The sequence below is a fragment of the Ranitomeya variabilis genome, chromosome 4, assembly GCF_051348905.1.
Source record: "Ranitomeya variabilis isolate aRanVar5 chromosome 4, aRanVar5.hap1, whole genome shotgun sequence".
Lineage (NCBI taxonomy): Eukaryota > Metazoa > Chordata > Amphibia > Anura > Dendrobatidae > Ranitomeya > Ranitomeya variabilis.
The window spans coordinates 636,575,908-636,595,134 of record NC_135235.1 but is presented as its reverse complement, the minus strand read 5'-3'; the positions used below and the strand labels follow the sequence as shown (position 1 = coordinate 636,595,134).

The following is a 19,227-nucleotide window of genomic DNA, read 5'->3' as shown; positions in this document are numbered from 1 at the left end:
TACAGGAGGAGATGGCATACAGCTATATACTATATACAGGAGATGACACACAGGTATATACTATTTACAGGGGAGATGACACACAGGTATATACTATATACAGGAGGAGATGACACACAGATATATACTATATACAGGAGAGATGACACACAGGTATATACTATATAGAGGAGGAGATGACATACAGGTACATACTACATACAGGAGGAGATGACATACAGGTATATACTATATACAGGAGGAGATGACACACAGGTATATACTATATACAGGAGCAGATTACCTACAGGTATATAGTATATACAGGAGGAGATGACACAGGTATATGCTATGTATAGGAGGAGATGACATACAGGTATATACTATATACAGGAGATGACACACAGATATATACTATATATAGGTGAGATGACACACAGGTATATACTATATACAGGAGATTACATACAGGTATATCTAATATATAAAGCTGAATGTGTGTATGTATGTATGTGTGTATGTCCGGGATTGGCATCTGTACCGTCGCAGCTACAGCCACAAAATTTTGCACAGTCACACGTCTGGACCCCGAGAGCGTCATAGGCTATGTTGTGAGGTGAAATTTTAACCCCGCGCGTTCCAATTCACCAAACAATTTTGCTCCTATCTACATAATGGGGAAAAAGTGAAGGGAAAAGTGTTGGAGGAAAATTGACAGCTGCCAGATGTGAACAATGAGGACTTAAAGAATGAGAGCGATGGCGACAAAGAGTATATACCGTACAGTTGCTAAGGTGGGGCCCCGACATGGGATACTCACCACACACGGGGATATGAACACAAACACAAAATGCGCCACACACTACCACGTGCTTGAACACATATACCACCCTCAGCACACATTTCACCACACACACACACCAACCTCGCCACATAAAAGTCGAAACACAAAAGTCACCACTCAAAACTCGCTACATGCAAAACTCGCCATATGCAAAACTAGGCTCACGCAAAACTCGCCACACGTGCAAAACTCACCTCATGGAAAACTCACCTCATGCAAAACTTGCACACACAGAAAAATTGCCACATGTACAAAAGTTGCACCACATGCAAAAGTTGCCTCACACAAAACTTGCACATACTCAAAATGCACCACACATAAAACTCGCCACGCGCAAAACTCGCCATGCACAAATCTTGCTGCACACAACTTGCTACACTAACCTGTCACATGCAACTCAACACACAAAATGTTGCTACACGCATGTCGCCACACAAAACTCATCTCACAAAAGTCGCTACATGCATGTCGCCACACGCAACTCAACACACACAACTTGACACATAAAACTCGCCCTAAAACACACACAAGTCTGGTATTGTCCTTCAAAAATAAAAATCTGATTAATAAGCAAACTACAAGAGCAACAAATGTACCATATAGGAAATACGGCAGCTGTCAGTCACATGACCTGTCTATTATGTGTATGTGTGAGCTAATATATACTGCCAGGGGGGAGGGCTTCCTGTTGGCTGGGGATTTATCAGGCTGCCAATAGCAACCAATCACAGCTCAGCTTCTATTTTGCTACAGTTAATTAACCTGAGCTCTGATTGGTTAATATAGGCAACAAAGACATTCTCAGTATAACAAAGCTAATATATGTTGTGAAATGCTTCTATTTGCTTAGTTTTTGCCTTTTAATAATTACATTTCTATCTATTTGTTTTGTGGTTTTTGTGTGCAGAATAAATTTTTGTTAACACATTCTATTTTGCTAACAGCAGTCATTAACCCGGGCGAAGCCGGGTAGTACAGCTAGTATATATATATAAATATAAAAAAAGGAACAGCACACTGGTACAACTTATCTCTAGGTGCAAAGCCTCCAGGCAACCCGTCCACTGGTCGTCCTCACTCAATATAGATCAAAAAAGAAGCAGCACTCCATTTTTCAAAAAGGTGCAGGATTTATTCAAATCCACATGTCAGTGCGACGTTTCAGCTCTATTGAGCTTTTCTCAAGCCATTGCTTGAGAAAAGCTCAATAGAGCTGAAACGTCGCACTGACATGTGGATTTGAATAAATCCTGCACCTTTTTGAAAAATGGAGTGCTGCTTCTTTTTTGATCTATATATATATATATATATATATATATACACACACATATATATATATATATATATATATATATATATATATATATATATATATATATATATATATATATATATATATATATACACACATATACACACATTGGAGCAGCACCAAAGATTACCTTACAATAGTGCAACACCATTTCAAACACCAATCCAAGTGTCCTTTTTGTGATATAGTAAAAAGATATGCTACTGTAGTGCAGCGGGGTTGGGTCAGTGTGACAGACAGTGGCCACAGGAAAAGTTTACCACAAAATGTATTTAATTGTCAAAACTCACGCAGTGTACAGCACTCGGTATTCTCCGAATGGCAGCCAGGAGACAAAACAGTTCATAAATGTGTCCGGTTGTCGAGGGCAACTGCACCACCGCGTCACACTGCAGGGTGCCAGGAGTTTGCTCTGCTGGTTCTGTGCTACCTCAGGCCGGTTTCACACATCCAGATATTTCCTATACCGGAAAAATCGGTACCAGAGATATCCATGTCCTCACGTGGTACATCCGTGTGCTGTCGATGTATTGAAACAATTTTTTTCAATTTTAACCCTATGACTTAAAAAAAAAAAGCACACGGACGGCATCCGTGTGCGATAGGTATTTACACGGACCCATTGACTTGTATGGGTCCGTGTGATCCGTGCAGCTGCACAAAAACGGACATGTCAGCGTGTTTGCACACGGACACACGGTCTGTGAAAACACGCTGACATCTGCATACACCCATTTATTTGAATGGATCTACGTGTGTCAGTGTCTCCGGTAAGAGAGAAAACTGTCACAACACGTACCGGAGGCACTGACATGCGAAACCGGCCTCACACAGACAGAGTTTCTGCAGAGCCAACTGCTTTACAGGTTGCAAACTCCAAACTGACACACCCAAACCCATCCTGCAGGTTTTTTCTCTAAACTGGAATCTGTGGCCATGGGCCACTTTTAAGGTCCGACCTAGCGGAAACAGACCGGCCCCAATACCTTCCTGCAGTCCGTTTCAAAAATAAAATCCCATACCTGGTTTTCCTGAACAATTCCTGGGCCACATAACTTGACCAGCTTCATGCTTACTTTTATTCTGCCTTGTGACTCACAGGCATCCTGCTGTGACCACAAGGCACTTCATTGGATCTAATACGCTTCTGAGGGCATCTTGAGGGACACCAGTTACTGCCTCACACTACAAACTATTTAAAAGTCAGGTCCCCTACTATATGACACTAGGAACAGAATAATTCTTTTGTGGCCTCTGTATCAGGCCTCTATAACACGCTAGATGCTACAAACTATTTGAATGTGAGCTGTCCCCTACGGTATGACACTAAGAACTGAATAATTTTTTGGTGGCCTCTATATCAGGCCTCTATAACACACTAGATGCTAGCAACTATTTGAAAGTCAGATTCCATACTGTATGACACTAGAACAGAAGAGTTTTTTGTGGCCTCTGGATCAGGCCTCTACAGCTTAATTTCAACCCAACAAAATGACAAAGTGGGATATAGCGGGTTGTCTAACTTTTTGCAACTGAAAATTATAATTTTTTTTTTTAATGTGCCTTAGGTCTGCAGACAGTTTCATATGACCACAGCACAAAAAGAGTGCACAACCCTGCTGGCTTTGTCTGTGGACCTCTGTAATGGTCAAAGTAAAAAAAGGTGTTGGAAAGTAGATTTACAGCCACAGTGGACATTATCTAGCTACACTGTCTGGCTGACATACAACCATCTAACTGACTAGCTAAAATTTTGCTGCTAACAGTACCAACATCAGGAGCAGCCTTTCTGCGCTATTACAGTGTAAAAATGGCGCTAAAACAAGATGTCCGCTTTTTATATGGAGAGGGACATGTGATTTCAGCAGCCAATGACACAAACAGTTGTGTCAGGACATTGTGGGTGTTTTCTGGGCCCTGATTGGCTAGCCGCAATGTGCACACATAAAGTTAGGGGGGAAAAAATGACTGTTTACAAGAACACCATGCCTCTGAGCTCTGCAAACCCCCTCCCCTCTTCAAACACGTGCCAAACGCTTATGATACACCACTATTATCTTTGCTAAATTGCTGAAAATACTTTTGTGGCAACGCAAATATTTCCCCGCATTTCTACTGAATGTTACAGATTTTATACAATTTTGCTTGTGTTTCCGATCACGAATCCAAATGTGCCATATTCGTCCCGAATTTATGTTTCACGATCGTGTTCTGAACAAATTCAATCATCACTAGTTCTAATGCCAATGCCACATGCACAGTCGCTCATTTTGCTTGATTTTCCCTACAAATCTGGATTTACACTGAAACTAATCTCTTCGTTTTAGGCTGCACTCCAGGGTCTTTGGTCTAATATCCAAACATAGATGATCCTATCAAGAAAAGGCCGATGTCTCTAATAAATTGGCCATTTGGTGTATAATTCTGGTGGATAAAACTTGACTGAACACAAGACCTTCACAGCTTTCTACATATTATAGGGGAGATCTCATGACATCTTCTCTCCATCTACCTGATGATCCTGAGGAACATTGGGATCTTCTTGTTTAGAGTCCTGTGGTAGAAGAGGACGGGGACATCTCTCTGGTGTTGTCCTCTCACTGGATAAAACTGGAGGAAACACATACAAGGACTGAATTCATTCTTTACATACAGATAATTGTAGGCCGTGTGTATTTAGTCCTGTCTATTACCTGGTGATGTGAGGGGCTGGGGAACCTCCATCATGACGTCCTGGTACAGATCTTTGTGTCCTTCTAGATACTCCCACTCCTCCATGGAGAGATAGACGGTGACATCCTGACACCTTATAGGAACCTGACACATACAATGATACCGTCATCCCCCCAATCCCTCCATAGCGTTACTGTATAATGTCCCAGCATTCCCAGCAGTGTCACCTCTCCAGTCAGCAGCTCAATCATCTTGTAGGTGAGTTCTAGGATCTTCTGGTCATTGATGTCCTCATGTATCAGGGGGTGAGGTGGAGGCCCCGTGATTGGGCTCAGGGGTCTTCCCCATCCCTCAGACACAGGGTCCTGACAGTGCTCACTAGAGGTCTTCTTCACTACTGTGTAATCCTGGTTATGGAGAGACACATTAATAAATCTCACTACAGACATTTCCAGAGTCCTCACCTCTCCAGTTCTGTCCATCTGTTATTCCCATAGATAAGAATGATGTAATGTGACGTCATCAGAATCTCTCACCTCTCCAGTAAGCCGGAAGAGGATCTCTAGGGTGAGGTGTAATATCCTCTCCGCCATCTTGTCCCTGTCCCTATCCATCCTTGTAGGGTCATTCAGGAGAATTCTCTTATATAGAAAATCTCCACTGAGAGGATCCGATATTGTAGGGACCTGAATGGGGAGAAGATGACGATGGAACATCATAAAGATCCCATGTAAGAAATCTCCGGAGCTGTTACCGGCATCACATGATCACTACATCCAGTCATGGCCCCGTCCTGCCCCCGATACAACACACAATCCCATTATAGTCACAGAGTTTTATCACAGGCTCAGCACTTTTCAAACACAGATCCTAGTGTCCTTTTTGCGATATAGTAAAAAAAAATGAGAAAACTGCACAAAAAATGTGGTAAATGTGGACTTTATTGCCCAATGGCATGGTGACGTTTCGGTTAGTCACAGAAAAAAAGAATTGCTTGAGTGTGTATGAGGCCTGTATGACAAAGAAGATATGCTACTGTAGTGCAGCGGGGTTGGGTCAGTGTGACAGACAGAGACCACAGGAAAAGTTTACAACAAAACGTGCTTAATTGTCAAAACTCACGCAGTGTACAGCACTCGGTATCCTCCGCATCGCAGCCAGGAGACAAAACTGTTCATAAATGTGTCCGGTTGCCGAGGGCAAGTGCACCACCGCATCACACTGCAAGGTGTCAGGAGTTTGCTCTGCTGGTCCTGTGCTACCTCACACAGACAGAGTTTCTGCAGAGCCAACTGCTTTACAGGTTGCAAACTCCAAACTGACACACCCAAACTCTTTCTGCAGGTTTTTTCTCTAAACTGGAATCTGTGGCCATGGGCCACTTTTAAGGTCCGACCTAGAGGAAACGGACCGGCCCCACTACCTTCCTGCAGTCCGTTTCAAAAATAAAAGCCCATACCGGGTTTTCCTGAACAATTCCTTGGCCACATAACTTGACCAGGTTCATGCTTACTTTTATTCTGCCTTGTGACTCACAGGCATCCGGCTGTGACCACAAGGCACTCCAGTGGATCTAATACGCTTCTGAGAGCATCCTAGGGGACACCAGTCACTGTCTCACACTACAAACTATTTAAAAGTCAGGTTCCCTACTATATGACACTAAGAACTGAATACATTTTTGTGGCCTCTGTATCAGGCCTCTATAACACGCTAGATGCTACAAACTATTTGAATGTGAGATGTCCCCTACGGTATGACACTAAGAACTGAATAATTTTTTGGTGGCCTCTGTATCAGGCCTCTATAACACACTAGATGCTAGCAACTATTTGAAAGTCAGATTCCATACTGTATGACACTAGGAACAGAAGAGTTTTTGTGGCCTCTGGATCAGGCCTCTACAGCTTAATTTCAACCCAACAAAATGACAAAGTGGGATACCGCGGGTTATCTAACTTTTTGCAACTGAAAAATTATAATTTTTTTTTAATGTGCATTAGGTCTGCAGATAGTTTCATATGACCACAGCACAAAAAGAGTGCACAACACACTTGTAGGACATGTGCCCTGCTGGCTTTGTCTGTGGACCTCTGTAATGGTCAAAGTAAAAAAAAGTGTTGGAAAGTAAATGAACAGCCACAGTGGACACTATCTAGCTACACTGTCTGGCTGATCTATAACCACCTAACTAACTAGCTAAACTTTTGCTGCTAACAGTACCAACATCAGGAGCAGCCTTTCTGCCATATTACAGTGTAAAAATGGCGCTAAAATAAGATGTCCGCTTTTTATATGGAGAGGGACATGTGATTTCAGCAGCTAATGACACAAACAGTTGTGTCAAGACATTGTGGGTGTTTCCTGTGCCCTGATTGGCTAGCGGCTATGTGCACACATAAAGTTAGGGGGGAACAAATGACTGTTTACACGAACACCATGCCTCTGAGCTCTGCAAACCCCCTCCCCTCTTCAAACACGTGCCAAACGCTCATGATACACCACCATTTTCGTTGCTAAAGTAATACTTTTGTGGCAACGCAAATATTTCCCTGCACTTTTACTTGTTACAGATTTTATACAATTTTGCTTGTGTTTCCGATCACGAATCCAAATGTGCCATATTCGTCCCGAATTTATGTTTGGCATTCGTTTTCTGAACAAATTCACTCATCACTAGTTCTAATGCCAATGCCACATTCACAGTCGCTCATTTTGCTTGATTTTCCCTACAAATCTGGATTTACACTGAAACTAATCTCTTCATTTTAGGCTGCACTCCAGGGTCTTTGGTCTAATATCCAAACATAGATGATCCTATCAAGAAAAGGTCGATGTGTCTAATAAATTGGCCATTTGGTGTATAATACTGGTGGATAAAACTTGACTGAACACAAGACCTTCACAGCTTTCTACATATTATAGGGGAGATCTCATGACACCTTCTCTCCATCTACCTGATAATCCTGAGGAACATTGGAATCTTCTTGTTTACAGTCCTGTGGAAGAAGAGGACGGGGACATCTCTCTGGTGTTATCCTCTCACTGGATAGAACTGGAGGAAACACATACAGGGACTGAATTCATTCTTTACATACAGATAATTATAGGCCGTGTGTATTTAGTCCTATTACCTGGTGATGCGAGGGGCTGGGGAACCTCCATCATGATGTCCTGGTACAGATCTTTGTGTCCTTCTAAATACTCCCACTCCTCCATGGAGAAACAGACGGTGACATCCTGACACCTTATAGGAACCTGACACATACAATCACATCGTCATCCCCCCGATCCCTCCATAGTGTTACAGTATAATGTCCCAGCATTCCCAGCAGTGTCACCTCTCCAGTCAGCAGCTCAATCATCTTGTAGGTGAGTTCTAGGATCTTCTGGTCATTGATGTCCTCATGTATCAGGGGGTGAGGTGGAGGCTCCGTGATTGGGCTCAGGGGTCTTCCCCATCCCTCAGACACAGGGGCCTGACAGCGCTCACTAGAGGTCTTCTTCACTACTGTGTAATCCTGGTTATGGAGAGACACATTAATAAATCTCACTACAGACATTTCCAGAGTCCTCACCTCTCCAGTTCTGTCCATCTGTTATTCCCATAGATAAGAATGATGTAATGTGACGTCATCAGAATCTCTCACCTCTCCAGTAAGCCGGAAGAGGATCTCTAGGGTGAGGTGTAATATCCTCTCCGCCATCTTGTCCCTGTCCCTATCCATCCTTGTAGGGTCACTCAGGAGAATTCTCTTATATAGAAGTTCTCCACTGAGAGGATCCGATATTGTAGGGACCTGAATGGGGAGAAGATGACGATGTCACGTCATAAAGATCCCATGTAAGAAACCTCCGGAGCTGTTACCGGCGTCACATGATCACTACATCCAGTCATGGCCCCGTCCTGCCCCCGGTATAACACACAGTCCCATTATAGTCACATACAGAGATGTATCACAGGCTCAGCACTGAGGGGGTTAATGTCCCCTGCGCCCAGTAATGGGGAATCTCCAGCACCTACCTCCACCTGCAGAGCCGCACACCACATATATGGCTGTTCTGTGCGCACAGGACCTGGGATGAGGTCACAGGAGGGGAGGAGTCAGGGGGTCACATGATACACATTACTTTCTGATATAGTAAAGATATATAATCTTGGTTCCGTGTTAGCCAGGAGACAGAAAAATATTTAGAATTGAGAGTCCTTAGTGGTTGATGCCTTTTAATGCCTAGCTGAAACAAAGAAGAACTGCTTACCTTTTTGCGCCAAAAGCAGTGTGAAAGACTGGTGGAAAGCATGAAAGCTGTGAATAACCCCTTCATGACCGGACCTTTTTTCAGTTTTGCATTTTCGTTATACGCTCCCCTCCTTCCCAGAGCCATAACTTTTTTTATTTTTCCGTCAATTTGGCCATGTGAGGGCTTGTTTTTTGCGGGACAAGTTGTACTTTTGAACGATATTATTGGTTTTACCATGTCTTGTACTAGAAAACGGGAAAAAAATTCCTAATGCGGTGAAATTGCAAAAAAAGTGCAATCCCACACTTGTTTTTTGTTTGGCTTTTTTGCTAGGTTCACTATATGCTAAAACTGACCTGATATTATGATTCTCCAGGTCATTATGAGTTCATAGACACCTGACTAGGTTATTTTTTATCTCAGTGGTAAAAAAAAATATTGTGCAATATTCCGATACCCATAGGGTTTCCATTATTTGTGATCTGGGGTCGGATGAGGGATTGTTTTTTGCGAATCGAGCTGGCGTTTTTAATGATACAATTTCACGCAGATACGTTCTTTTGATTGTTTGTTATTGCATTTTAATGCAATGTCGCAGCGACCAAAAAAAAACCGTAATTCTGGAATTTTGAAATTTTTTCTCGCTACGCTGTTTAGCGATCAGGTTAATCCATTTTTTTATTGACAGATAAGGCGATTCTGAACGCGGCGATACAAAATATATGTATGTTTGATTTTTTTTATTATTGTTTTTTTTTTTGAATGGGGTGAAAGGGGGGTGATTTGAACTTTTATATTTTTTTTTATTTTTTTCATATTTTTTAAAACTTTTTTTTTTTTACCTTTGCCATGCTTCAATAGCCTCCATGGGAGGCTAGAAGCTGGCATAACTCGATTGGCTCAGCTACATGGGAGCGATCATCATATCGCTCCTATGTAGGTGAATTACATCATTGCTATGAGCGCCGACCACAGGGTGGCACTCACAGCAATCTGGCATCAACAACCATAGAGGTCTTCATTTCTGGCCCGATGGCCTGATGCGCTAGTTAAATGCCGCTGTCAGCGGCATTTAACTAGTTAATAGAGGCGGGTGGATCGCGATTCCACCCACGCCTAATGCGGGCACATGTCAGCTGTTCAAAACAGCTAACATGTCCTGGCTTTGAGGTGGGCTCACCGCCAGAGCCCACATCCAAGCAGGGGATACTGACATCGGCGTATTAGTGCGTCCGATGTCAGTAAGGGGTTAAAAATCATGGTTATTCCACAAAATATTGATTTCTTAACTCTTCCTAAAAACTTTGGTATTGTTGTTTGTAAATGATTATGAACTTGTTTTCTTTGCATTATTTGTTTTTTTTTTTATTTTGACCATTTTTCTTTGTCAGAAAAAAATACAAAATGTATTGCTTGGAACTTCGGAGACATGTTGTCAGAAGTTTATAGAATAAAAGAATAATTTAGATTTTACTCAAAAATATACCTATGAAGAGAAAAATCAGACAAACTGAACATTTTGCAGTGGTCTCTAAATTTTGCCAGAGCTGTATAGAATAGAGGCTATATCCAAATGAGCTAAAGGACCTCTGCTGACGTCATGCATATGTGTCCATGTGAGGGGATGATGTCACAGGAAGGGGAGGGGTCTCTTCCTCAGGTTGTGGCTAAAGCACCAGGTCCTGCTGTCCATTAGGATTTCCCTGTCTCCCACCAAACGGCCATATATGTGGGGTTGTGACTGACCCCCAGTGGGCAGATGGACCAGGACCTTTCCTTATGTAACATGCTAATGGCCGACAGACACTTACTGTAAATAGTTATATATCCGGATCCTCCATATTATATCTCGCAGTAATACTGAGCTGCGGACGAGACCTGGAGTCGGATCACCGAGATTCATTCACCAAAATGTTATCTTTAAATTTCCTTTTCTACAATATCCTGCACTGATCACATCCACGTCACATTTCATTTACCGGTTATCACTTTTGTGGATCAGACGACGCATTTTTTCTATGCAGGTGTTTAGGTGTGTTTTAACCCCTTAACTCTCTGGCGATTTTCCTTTTTTTTTCCTCCCCTTCTTTCAAGAGCCATAACTTTTTTTTATTTTTGCATCCACGTAGCCGTTGAGGGCTTATATTTTGAGAAACAAATTGTACTTTTGAATTACACCATTTGTTCTACCACAAAGTTTTGGTTTTAGCCTGCTTGATATAAGAAAGATAAATCCCAGTGGATCAAAGGACCAGATCCCTGTGAGTGCTTTAATACTGGGCCTGTCCTTCTGCCCACTAGGATCTAACCTGCTCTCTCTGAGAACCTTAAATCCCAGTGGGCTAAAGGACCAAGTCCTTGTGACTGTTTTACTGCTAGAGCTAGTTGGCTAAAGGACCAGGTCCTTCTGCCCATTAAGATTTAGCCTGCTCTCTATGAGAAAGGTAAATCCCAGTGGACTAAAGGACCACGTACCTGTGAGTATTTTAATACTAGACCTTCTGTACACTAGGATTTAGGCCGCTCTAAAGGACCAGGACCTTCTGACCACTTGGATTTAGACTGCTCTCTATGAGAAAGGTAAATCCCAGTCGGCTAAAGGACCAGGCACCTGTGAGTGATTTAATACTAGACATAGTGAGCTAAAGGAGCAGGTTTTTCTGTACACTAGGATTTAGTCTGCTCTAAAGGACCAGGTCATTTTGCCCACTGAGATTTAGAGATTTAGCCTGCTCTGTATAAGATAACTAAATCCTAGTGGACTAAAGGACCAGGTTCCCTATTAGTGTTTTAATTCTGGACCTGGTGGTCATAACTGCATCATGACTCGTGGAGATATAACCTCATGCAAAATTAAGGTTATTGAACAAGTTAACAAACCTTGTCACGGAAGAGCTCATCGGAGGATACTCCTGAACATGGTGGATTGATTCCTTACAGACCAGATCGCCTTTGGGAATTAAAGGGGTTCTCCATGAACAAAATAATTTAATCAATAGAGCTTGGAATAATAATAACTTCTTCCACAATTGGATGTGTTCATATTAAGGCTATGTTCACACTTTGCGTTTTTTGCTGCGGATCCGCAGCAGTTTTCCATGCAGGGTACAGTACAATGTTACCCTATGGAAAACAAAAACCGCTGTGCCCACATTGCGGAAAATCCCTTTAAAAACCGCGAGGAATTGCTGCAGAAAAAAAGAAGGAGCATGTAACTTCTTTCTGCGGATTCCGCAGCGGTTTTCAACATGCACCAATAGGAAAGTGCTGTTGAAAACCCGCAGAGGAATCCGCAGATGAAAACGCAGGAAAATCCGCAGTGAAAACCGCAGCGGTTTTTGCACTGCGGTTTTTCCAAATCCGCTGCGGAAAAATCCGCAGCAAAATCTGCAAAGTGTGAACAAGCCCTTAATGTTCCTGTGCTGAGATAATCTTTTAAATGTGCCCCTGCTGTGTACTGATCTGATCATACCACAGCTATTGGGCAGGGCGTGTAGAAAAAAAAAGTATACATATATTACCGCATGGGATCACAAATGATTCTTTGAAGTAAATCATTTTTAACCCCTCTCTGCCATCTGACGTACTATTCCGTCCATGTGACCTGGGACTTAATTCCCATGGACAGAATAGTACGTCACATGCGATCAGCGGCGCTCCCTGGCGGAGCACGCTGATCACGGCCGGGTGTCAGCTGATTGTCAAAGCTGACACCCGGCACTAAGTGCCAGGAGCGGTCCTGTTACCCTTGCAAAAATTAAACTTGGGGGTGAAAAGATCATTTTTGTGGAAAAAGTATGATTGTGGAAAAAAAAATCGCACAGCACTCGGATGATGCGAGTGCTGTCTGATTTTTCAGCACCGGTGTCCTTTGAGAAGCCGGCAATTCATCTGCTGCATACAGGAAAATCACAGAGTGAGGCTGCCGTCACACTAGCAGTATTTGGTCAGTATTTTACCTCAGTATTTGTAAGCCAAAACCAGGAGTGGGTGATAATACAGAAGTGGTGCATATGTTTCTATTATACTTTTCCTCTAATTGTTCCACTCCTGGTTTTGGCTTACAAATACTGATGTAAAATACTGACCAAATACTGATAGTGTGACGGCAGCCTGACAGGTTAGATTAGAATAGATATATACACATAGAATAAATAGATATATAGAAGTCAGTGACACACACACATCTATATACAGTATATAATTGTCTAAGGGGTACTTCCGTCTTTCTGTCGGCAACTTCCGTCACGGATATTCATTCGCTGATTGGTCTCGCCAGCTGCCTGTCATGGCTGCCGTGACCAATCAGCGACGGGCACAGTCCGATTAGTCCCTCCCTACTCCCCTGCAGTCAGTGCCCGGCGCCCGCTCCATACTCCCCGCAGTCACGGCTCACACAGGGTTAATGCCAGCGGTAACGGACCACGTTATGCCGCAGGTAACTCACTCCGTTAGGCCGGCCTCACACTCAGCGTATAAAAATACGGTCCGTTTTTTACGGCCGTAATACGCAGAAAAGTCCCCAAAATAGTGATCCGTATGTCATCCGTAGGCAGGGTGTGTCAGCGTATTTTGCGCATGGCATCCTCCGTATGTAATCCGTATGGCATCCGTACTGCGATATTTTCTCGCAGGCTTGCAAAACCGACATCTAATGGATTTATGTGCTCAAATGTTCGGAAAAACATATATACAGTATATATATATATATTCATATAAAGTAAAAGACAAATGCGGCACTCACCCTTTAGTTGCTATGCTTGCGTGTTCTTTATTGGATAAGAAAAAATTAATCACAAACGTCCATTAGGACTACAGATGAGCGAGAGGGTGCGGGAGTGTGGACGACGGCCGTTTCGCACCAAATGTGCTTCGACGGGTCCAGGACCCGTCGAAGCACATTTGGTGCGAAACGGCCGTCGTCCACACTCCCGCACCCTCTCGCTCATCTGTAGTCCTAATGGACGTTTGTGATTAATTTTTTCTTATCCAATAAAGAACACGCAAGCATAGCAACTAAAGGGTGAGTGCCGCATTTGTCTTTTACTTTATATGAATATCTAGTATATTATTCCATGCTGAGCACCATATACCCAATCAGCTCGTGTTCCCTGCACAACAGTGGTTAATCTACTCAAGACTGAGAAATTTTGCACGCTTCTAGTGCCGTCTGACTCTTGTCTCATGGACTGTATATATATATATATATATATATGTCATTGAGACACATATATATATATTCTGTATTTATATTTAATTCTGCGCGATATATGTGAAAAGCCGGTAATTCAATTGCCGGCTTTTCATTTCTCCTTCCCAAACCCGACATGATATGAGACATGGTTTACATACAGTAAACCATCTCATATCCCCCTGTTTTTTGCATATTCCACACTACTAATGTTAGTAGTGTGTATGTGCAAAATTTGGGCGCTGTAGCTGCTAAAATAAAGGATTAAATTGCGGAAAAAATTGGCGTGGGCTCCCGCGCAATTTTCTCCGCCAGAGTGGTAAAGCCAGTGACTGAGGGCAGATATTAATTGCCAGGAGAGGGTCCATGGTTATTGGCCCCCCCGGCTACAAACATCTGCCCCCAGCCACCCCAGAAAAGGCACATCTGGAAGATGCGCCTATTCTGGCACTTGGCCACTCTCTTCCCACTCCCGTGTAGCGGTGGGATATGGGGTAATGAAGGGTTAATGCCACCTTGCTATTGTAAGGTGACATTAAGCCGGGTTAATAATGGAGAGGCGTCAATTATGTCACCTATCCATTATTAATCCAATTGTATGAAAGGGTTAAAAAACACACACACACATTATTAAAAAGTATTTTAATGAAATAAACACACAGGTTGTTTTAATATTTTATTGCTCTCTCAATCCACTGGAAGACCCTCGCTTGGCAAAATAATAAACCCACAATATACATACTCTCTGATGAACTGTCACGTCCCACGAAGTAATCCATCTGAAGGGGTTAACTCATTTTACAGGCAGGAGCTGCGCTAAAGCACTCGCTCGTGTCTGTAATCCCCGGCGAATGAAGGAAAGCTGAGTTATCTGTACTTACATTGAGTCGCGGTGATGCGCCCTCTGGTGGATGAACTCATATGAACTCGAGCGTGGGAACTTTTCTAAGGCTCCAGTTCATGAGAACATCCACCAGAGGGCGCCTCACCACGACTCAATGTAAGTACAGATCACTCAGCTTTCCTTCATTTGCCGGGGATTACAGACACGAGCGAGTGCTTTAGCGCAGCTCCTGCCTGTAAAATGAGTTAACCCCTTCAGATGATTACTTCGTGGGACGTGACAGTTCATCAGAGGGTATGTATATTGTGGGTTTATTATTTTGCCAAGCGAGGGTCTTCCGGTGGATTGAGAGAGCAATAAAATATTAAAACAACCTGTGTGTTTATTTCATTAAAATACTTTTTAATAATGTGTGTGTTTTTTAACCCTTTCATACAATTGGATTAATAATGGATAGGTGTCATAATTGACGCCTCTCCATTATTAACCCGGCTTAATGTCACCTTACAATAGCAAGGTGGCATTAACCCTTCATTACCCCATATCCCACCGCTACACGGGAGTGGGAAGAGAGTGGCCAAGTGCCAGAATAGGCGCATCTTCCAGATGTGCCTTTTCTGGGGTGGCTGGGGGCAGATGTTTGTAGCCAGGGGGGGCCAATAACCATGGACCCTCTCCTGGCTATTAATATCTGCCCTCAGTCACTGGCTTTACCACTCTGGCGGAGAAAATTGCGCGGGAGCCCACGCCAATTTTTTTCCGCCATTTAACCCTTTATTTTAGCAGCTACAGCGCCCAAATTTTGCACATACACACTACTAACATTAGTAGTGTGGAATATGCAAAAAAAAGGGGGATATGAGATGGTTTACTGTATGTAAACCATGTCTCATATCCTGTCGGGTTTGGGAAGGAGAAATGAAAAGCCGACAATTGAATTACCGGCTTTTCACTAACACCGCTGCGAATTTCTCGCAAGTCACACTGCTGGTCCGTGTGGAATCCGTATTTTTCTCGCCCCCATAGACTTTAATTGACGTATTTTTTGCGCAATACGCTGACAATCGCAGCACGCTGCGATTTTCTACGGCCGTACAAGACCGTATATTACGGATGCGTAATGTACGGCTGATAGGAGCAGCCCCATTGAGAATAATTGTGCCGTTTGTTTGGCGAGTTTTACGGACGTATTTTCTGCGCTCTTACATCCGTAAAACTCACTAGTGTGACTCCAGGCTTACCGCCGCTATTAACCCTGTGTGACCAAGTTTTTACTATTGAGGCTGCCTATGCAGCCTCAATAGTAAAAACATCTAATGTTAAAAATAAATAAAAAAAAAAATAACAAATTATTATATACTCACCTTCCGCCGCCTTTCCGACGCTTCGGTGACCGGTCCATGCAAGCGGCAGGTTCCGGTGCTAAGGTTGGTGTGCGACAAGGACCTGCCATGACGTCACGATCATGTGACCGCGACGTCATCACAGGCCCTGCGCGCCTGCACGAGAAGGACCTGCCATGACATCACAGTCATGTGACCACGACGTCATCACACCCTCGGACCGGAAGCTGCCGCCTGAACCAAACACAAGCGACAGAACTACAAGGGGCCCCTCAGAAGGTGAGTATATGTTTATTTTTTATTGTTTAACCTGTGACATACGTGGCTGGGCAATATACTACGTGGCTGGGCAATATACTACGTGGCTCTGTGCTGTATACTACGTCGCTGTGCAATATACTACGTGGCTCTGTGCTGTATACTACGTCACTGGGCAATATACTACGTCACTGGGCAATATACTACGTAACTGGGCAATATACTACGTGGCTGGGCAATATACTACGTCACTGGGCAATATACTACGTCACTGGGCAATATACTACGTGGCTGGGCAATATACTACATCACTGGGCAATATACTACGTAACTGGGCAATATACTACGTGGCTGGGCAATATACTACGTCACTGGGCAATATACTACGTCACTGGGCAATATACTACGTCACTGGGCAATATACTACGTGGCTGGGCAATATACTACATCACTGGGCAATATACTTCGTCACTGGGCAATATACTACGTGGCTGTATACTACGTCGCTGTGCAATATACTACGTGGCTCTGTGCTGTATACTACGTCACTGGGCAATATACTACGTAACTGGGCAATATACTACGTCACTGGGCAATATACTACGTCACTGGGCAATATACTACGTCACTGGGCAATATACTACGTCACTGGGCAATATACTACGTCATTGGGCAATATACTACTTCGCTGGGCAATATACTACGTCGCTGGGCAATATACTACGTGGCTGGGCAATATACTACGTGGCTGGGCAATATACTACGTCGCTGGGCAATATACTACGTGGCTGGGCAATATACTACGTGGCTGGGCAATATACTACGTCGCTGGGCAATATACTACGTCGCTGGGCAATATACTACGTCGCTGGGCAATATACTACGTGGCTGGGCAATATACTACGTGGCTGGGCAATATACTACGTCACTGGGCAATATACTACATGAAAGATAGCCGTAGGCACTACTATTAAGGGTGGTGCACAAGTAGGTGCCCAAACCATATATCGTTATAGATTAACTTGGCACACATGTGATGAAATGCAAGTGAGGTTTAATTCAGGAGAGTACATACAATAGACGTTTCGGTCATAGACCTTCATCAATGTACCTCTCTTAAAGAGATAACTTGTAAATGGATTTTAGGAGATTAACCCCGTTTAGTCATCAGGTACAGCTCAGTATAAACGCCAAAATGTGGCACTGCAGGTATGGTGTCTGGACGCGGTATCCACCGCTCGTCCTGAGTGTCACATTGATGAAGGTCTATGACCGAAACGTCTATTGTATGTACTCTCCTGAATTAAACCTCACTTGCATTTCATCACGTGTGTGCCAAGTTAATGGGCAATATACTACGTCACTGGGCAATATACTACGTCACTGGGCAATATACTACGTCGCTGGGCAATATACTACGTCGCTGGGCAATATACTACGTCTCTGGGCAATATACTACGTCGCTGGGCAATATACTACATCGCTGGGCAATCTACTACGTGGCTGGGCAATATACTACGTAACTGGGCAATATACTACGTGGCTGTTGGCTGTGCAATATACTACGCCACTGGGCAATATACTACGCTACTGGGCAATATACTACGTGGCTGTTGGCTGTGCAATATACTACGTCACTGGGCAATATACTACGTCACTGGGCAATATACTACGTGGACATGCATATTCTAGAATACCCGATGCGTTAGAATCAGGCCACCATCTAGTATATATATATATATATATATATATATATATATATATATATATATATATATTGTACATATTTTACATAGATAGATAGAAGAAAACCTGGCAATTCAGCAGCCTCATAGTGTAAAATCACAGCAGGAGCCGACAGGTTAGAATAGATGGATTATAGACAGTAAATTCAAATAGAATAGATAGGTATATAGATGTCAGTGACATATACAATTAGTACAGAGTGTGTGCAGCTTATTGTACATGTATTTACTTAACAAAAGAAGAAGATAAGCCACCAGAAGAGGAACTTGACATCTGCTCTCTAAAGGTACCTTCACACTAAACGACTTTGCAACGATAACGATAGCGATCCGTGACGTTGCAGCGTCCTGGATAGCGATATCGTTGTATTTGACACGCAGCACGATCTGGATCCTGCTGTGATATCGCTGGTCGTTGCTGAAAGTCCAGAACTTTATTTGGTCGTCAGATCGGCGTGTATCATCGTGTTTGACAACAAAAGCAACGATGCCAGCAATGTTTTACAATGTGATGTCACAGCTGTGCTCTGCTTTTACTTTACGGCCGGCCGGAGCTCACAGTCAGTGCGGGAAGCAGACGGCCAGGGACCTGACGGACATCAGAAGGTGAGTATGTACTGTTTTTTTTTTACATTTACAATGGTAACCAGGGTAAACATCGGGTTACTAAGCGCGGCCTTGCGCTTAGTAACCCGATGTTTACCCTGGTTACCCGGGGACTTCGGCATCGTTGGGCGCTGGAGAGCTGTCTGTGTGACAGCTCTCCAGCGACCACACAGCGACGCTGCAGCGATCG

The 19,227-nt window shown here is 43.3% G+C and overlaps 1 protein-coding gene across 3 annotated transcripts in view; it reads right to left on the bottom strand.

The window, feature by feature from the left end:
• LOC143767207 (uncharacterized) overlaps positions 1-19,227 on the bottom strand; it is a 206,584-nt gene that overhangs the window by 170,110 nt on the left and 17,247 nt on the right. The window contains exons 1-9 of one of the 3 annotated variants that reach the window (XM_077255345.1): positions 8,833-8,920; positions 8,459-8,608; positions 8,150-8,329; positions 7,943-8,066; positions 7,766-7,863; positions 5,345-5,494; positions 5,036-5,215; positions 4,829-4,952; positions 4,648-4,745 (exon numbers count right to left, since the gene is read on the bottom strand). In XM_077255345.1, coding sequence (XP_077111460.1) covers positions 4,648-4,745; positions 4,829-4,952; positions 5,036-5,215; positions 5,345-5,494; positions 7,766-7,863; positions 7,943-8,066; positions 8,150-8,329; positions 8,459-8,608; positions 8,833-8,859 — 1,131 coding nt within the window. In that variant the 5' untranslated portion in view covers positions 8,860-8,920. Of the gene's footprint in view, positions 1-4,647; positions 4,746-4,828; positions 4,953-5,035; positions 5,216-5,344; positions 5,495-7,765; positions 7,864-7,942; positions 8,067-8,149; positions 8,330-8,458; positions 8,609-8,832; positions 8,921-19,227 lie in introns of those variants that run through there. The other 2 variants (XM_077255344.1, XM_077255346.1) reach the window with 2 other exon arrangements.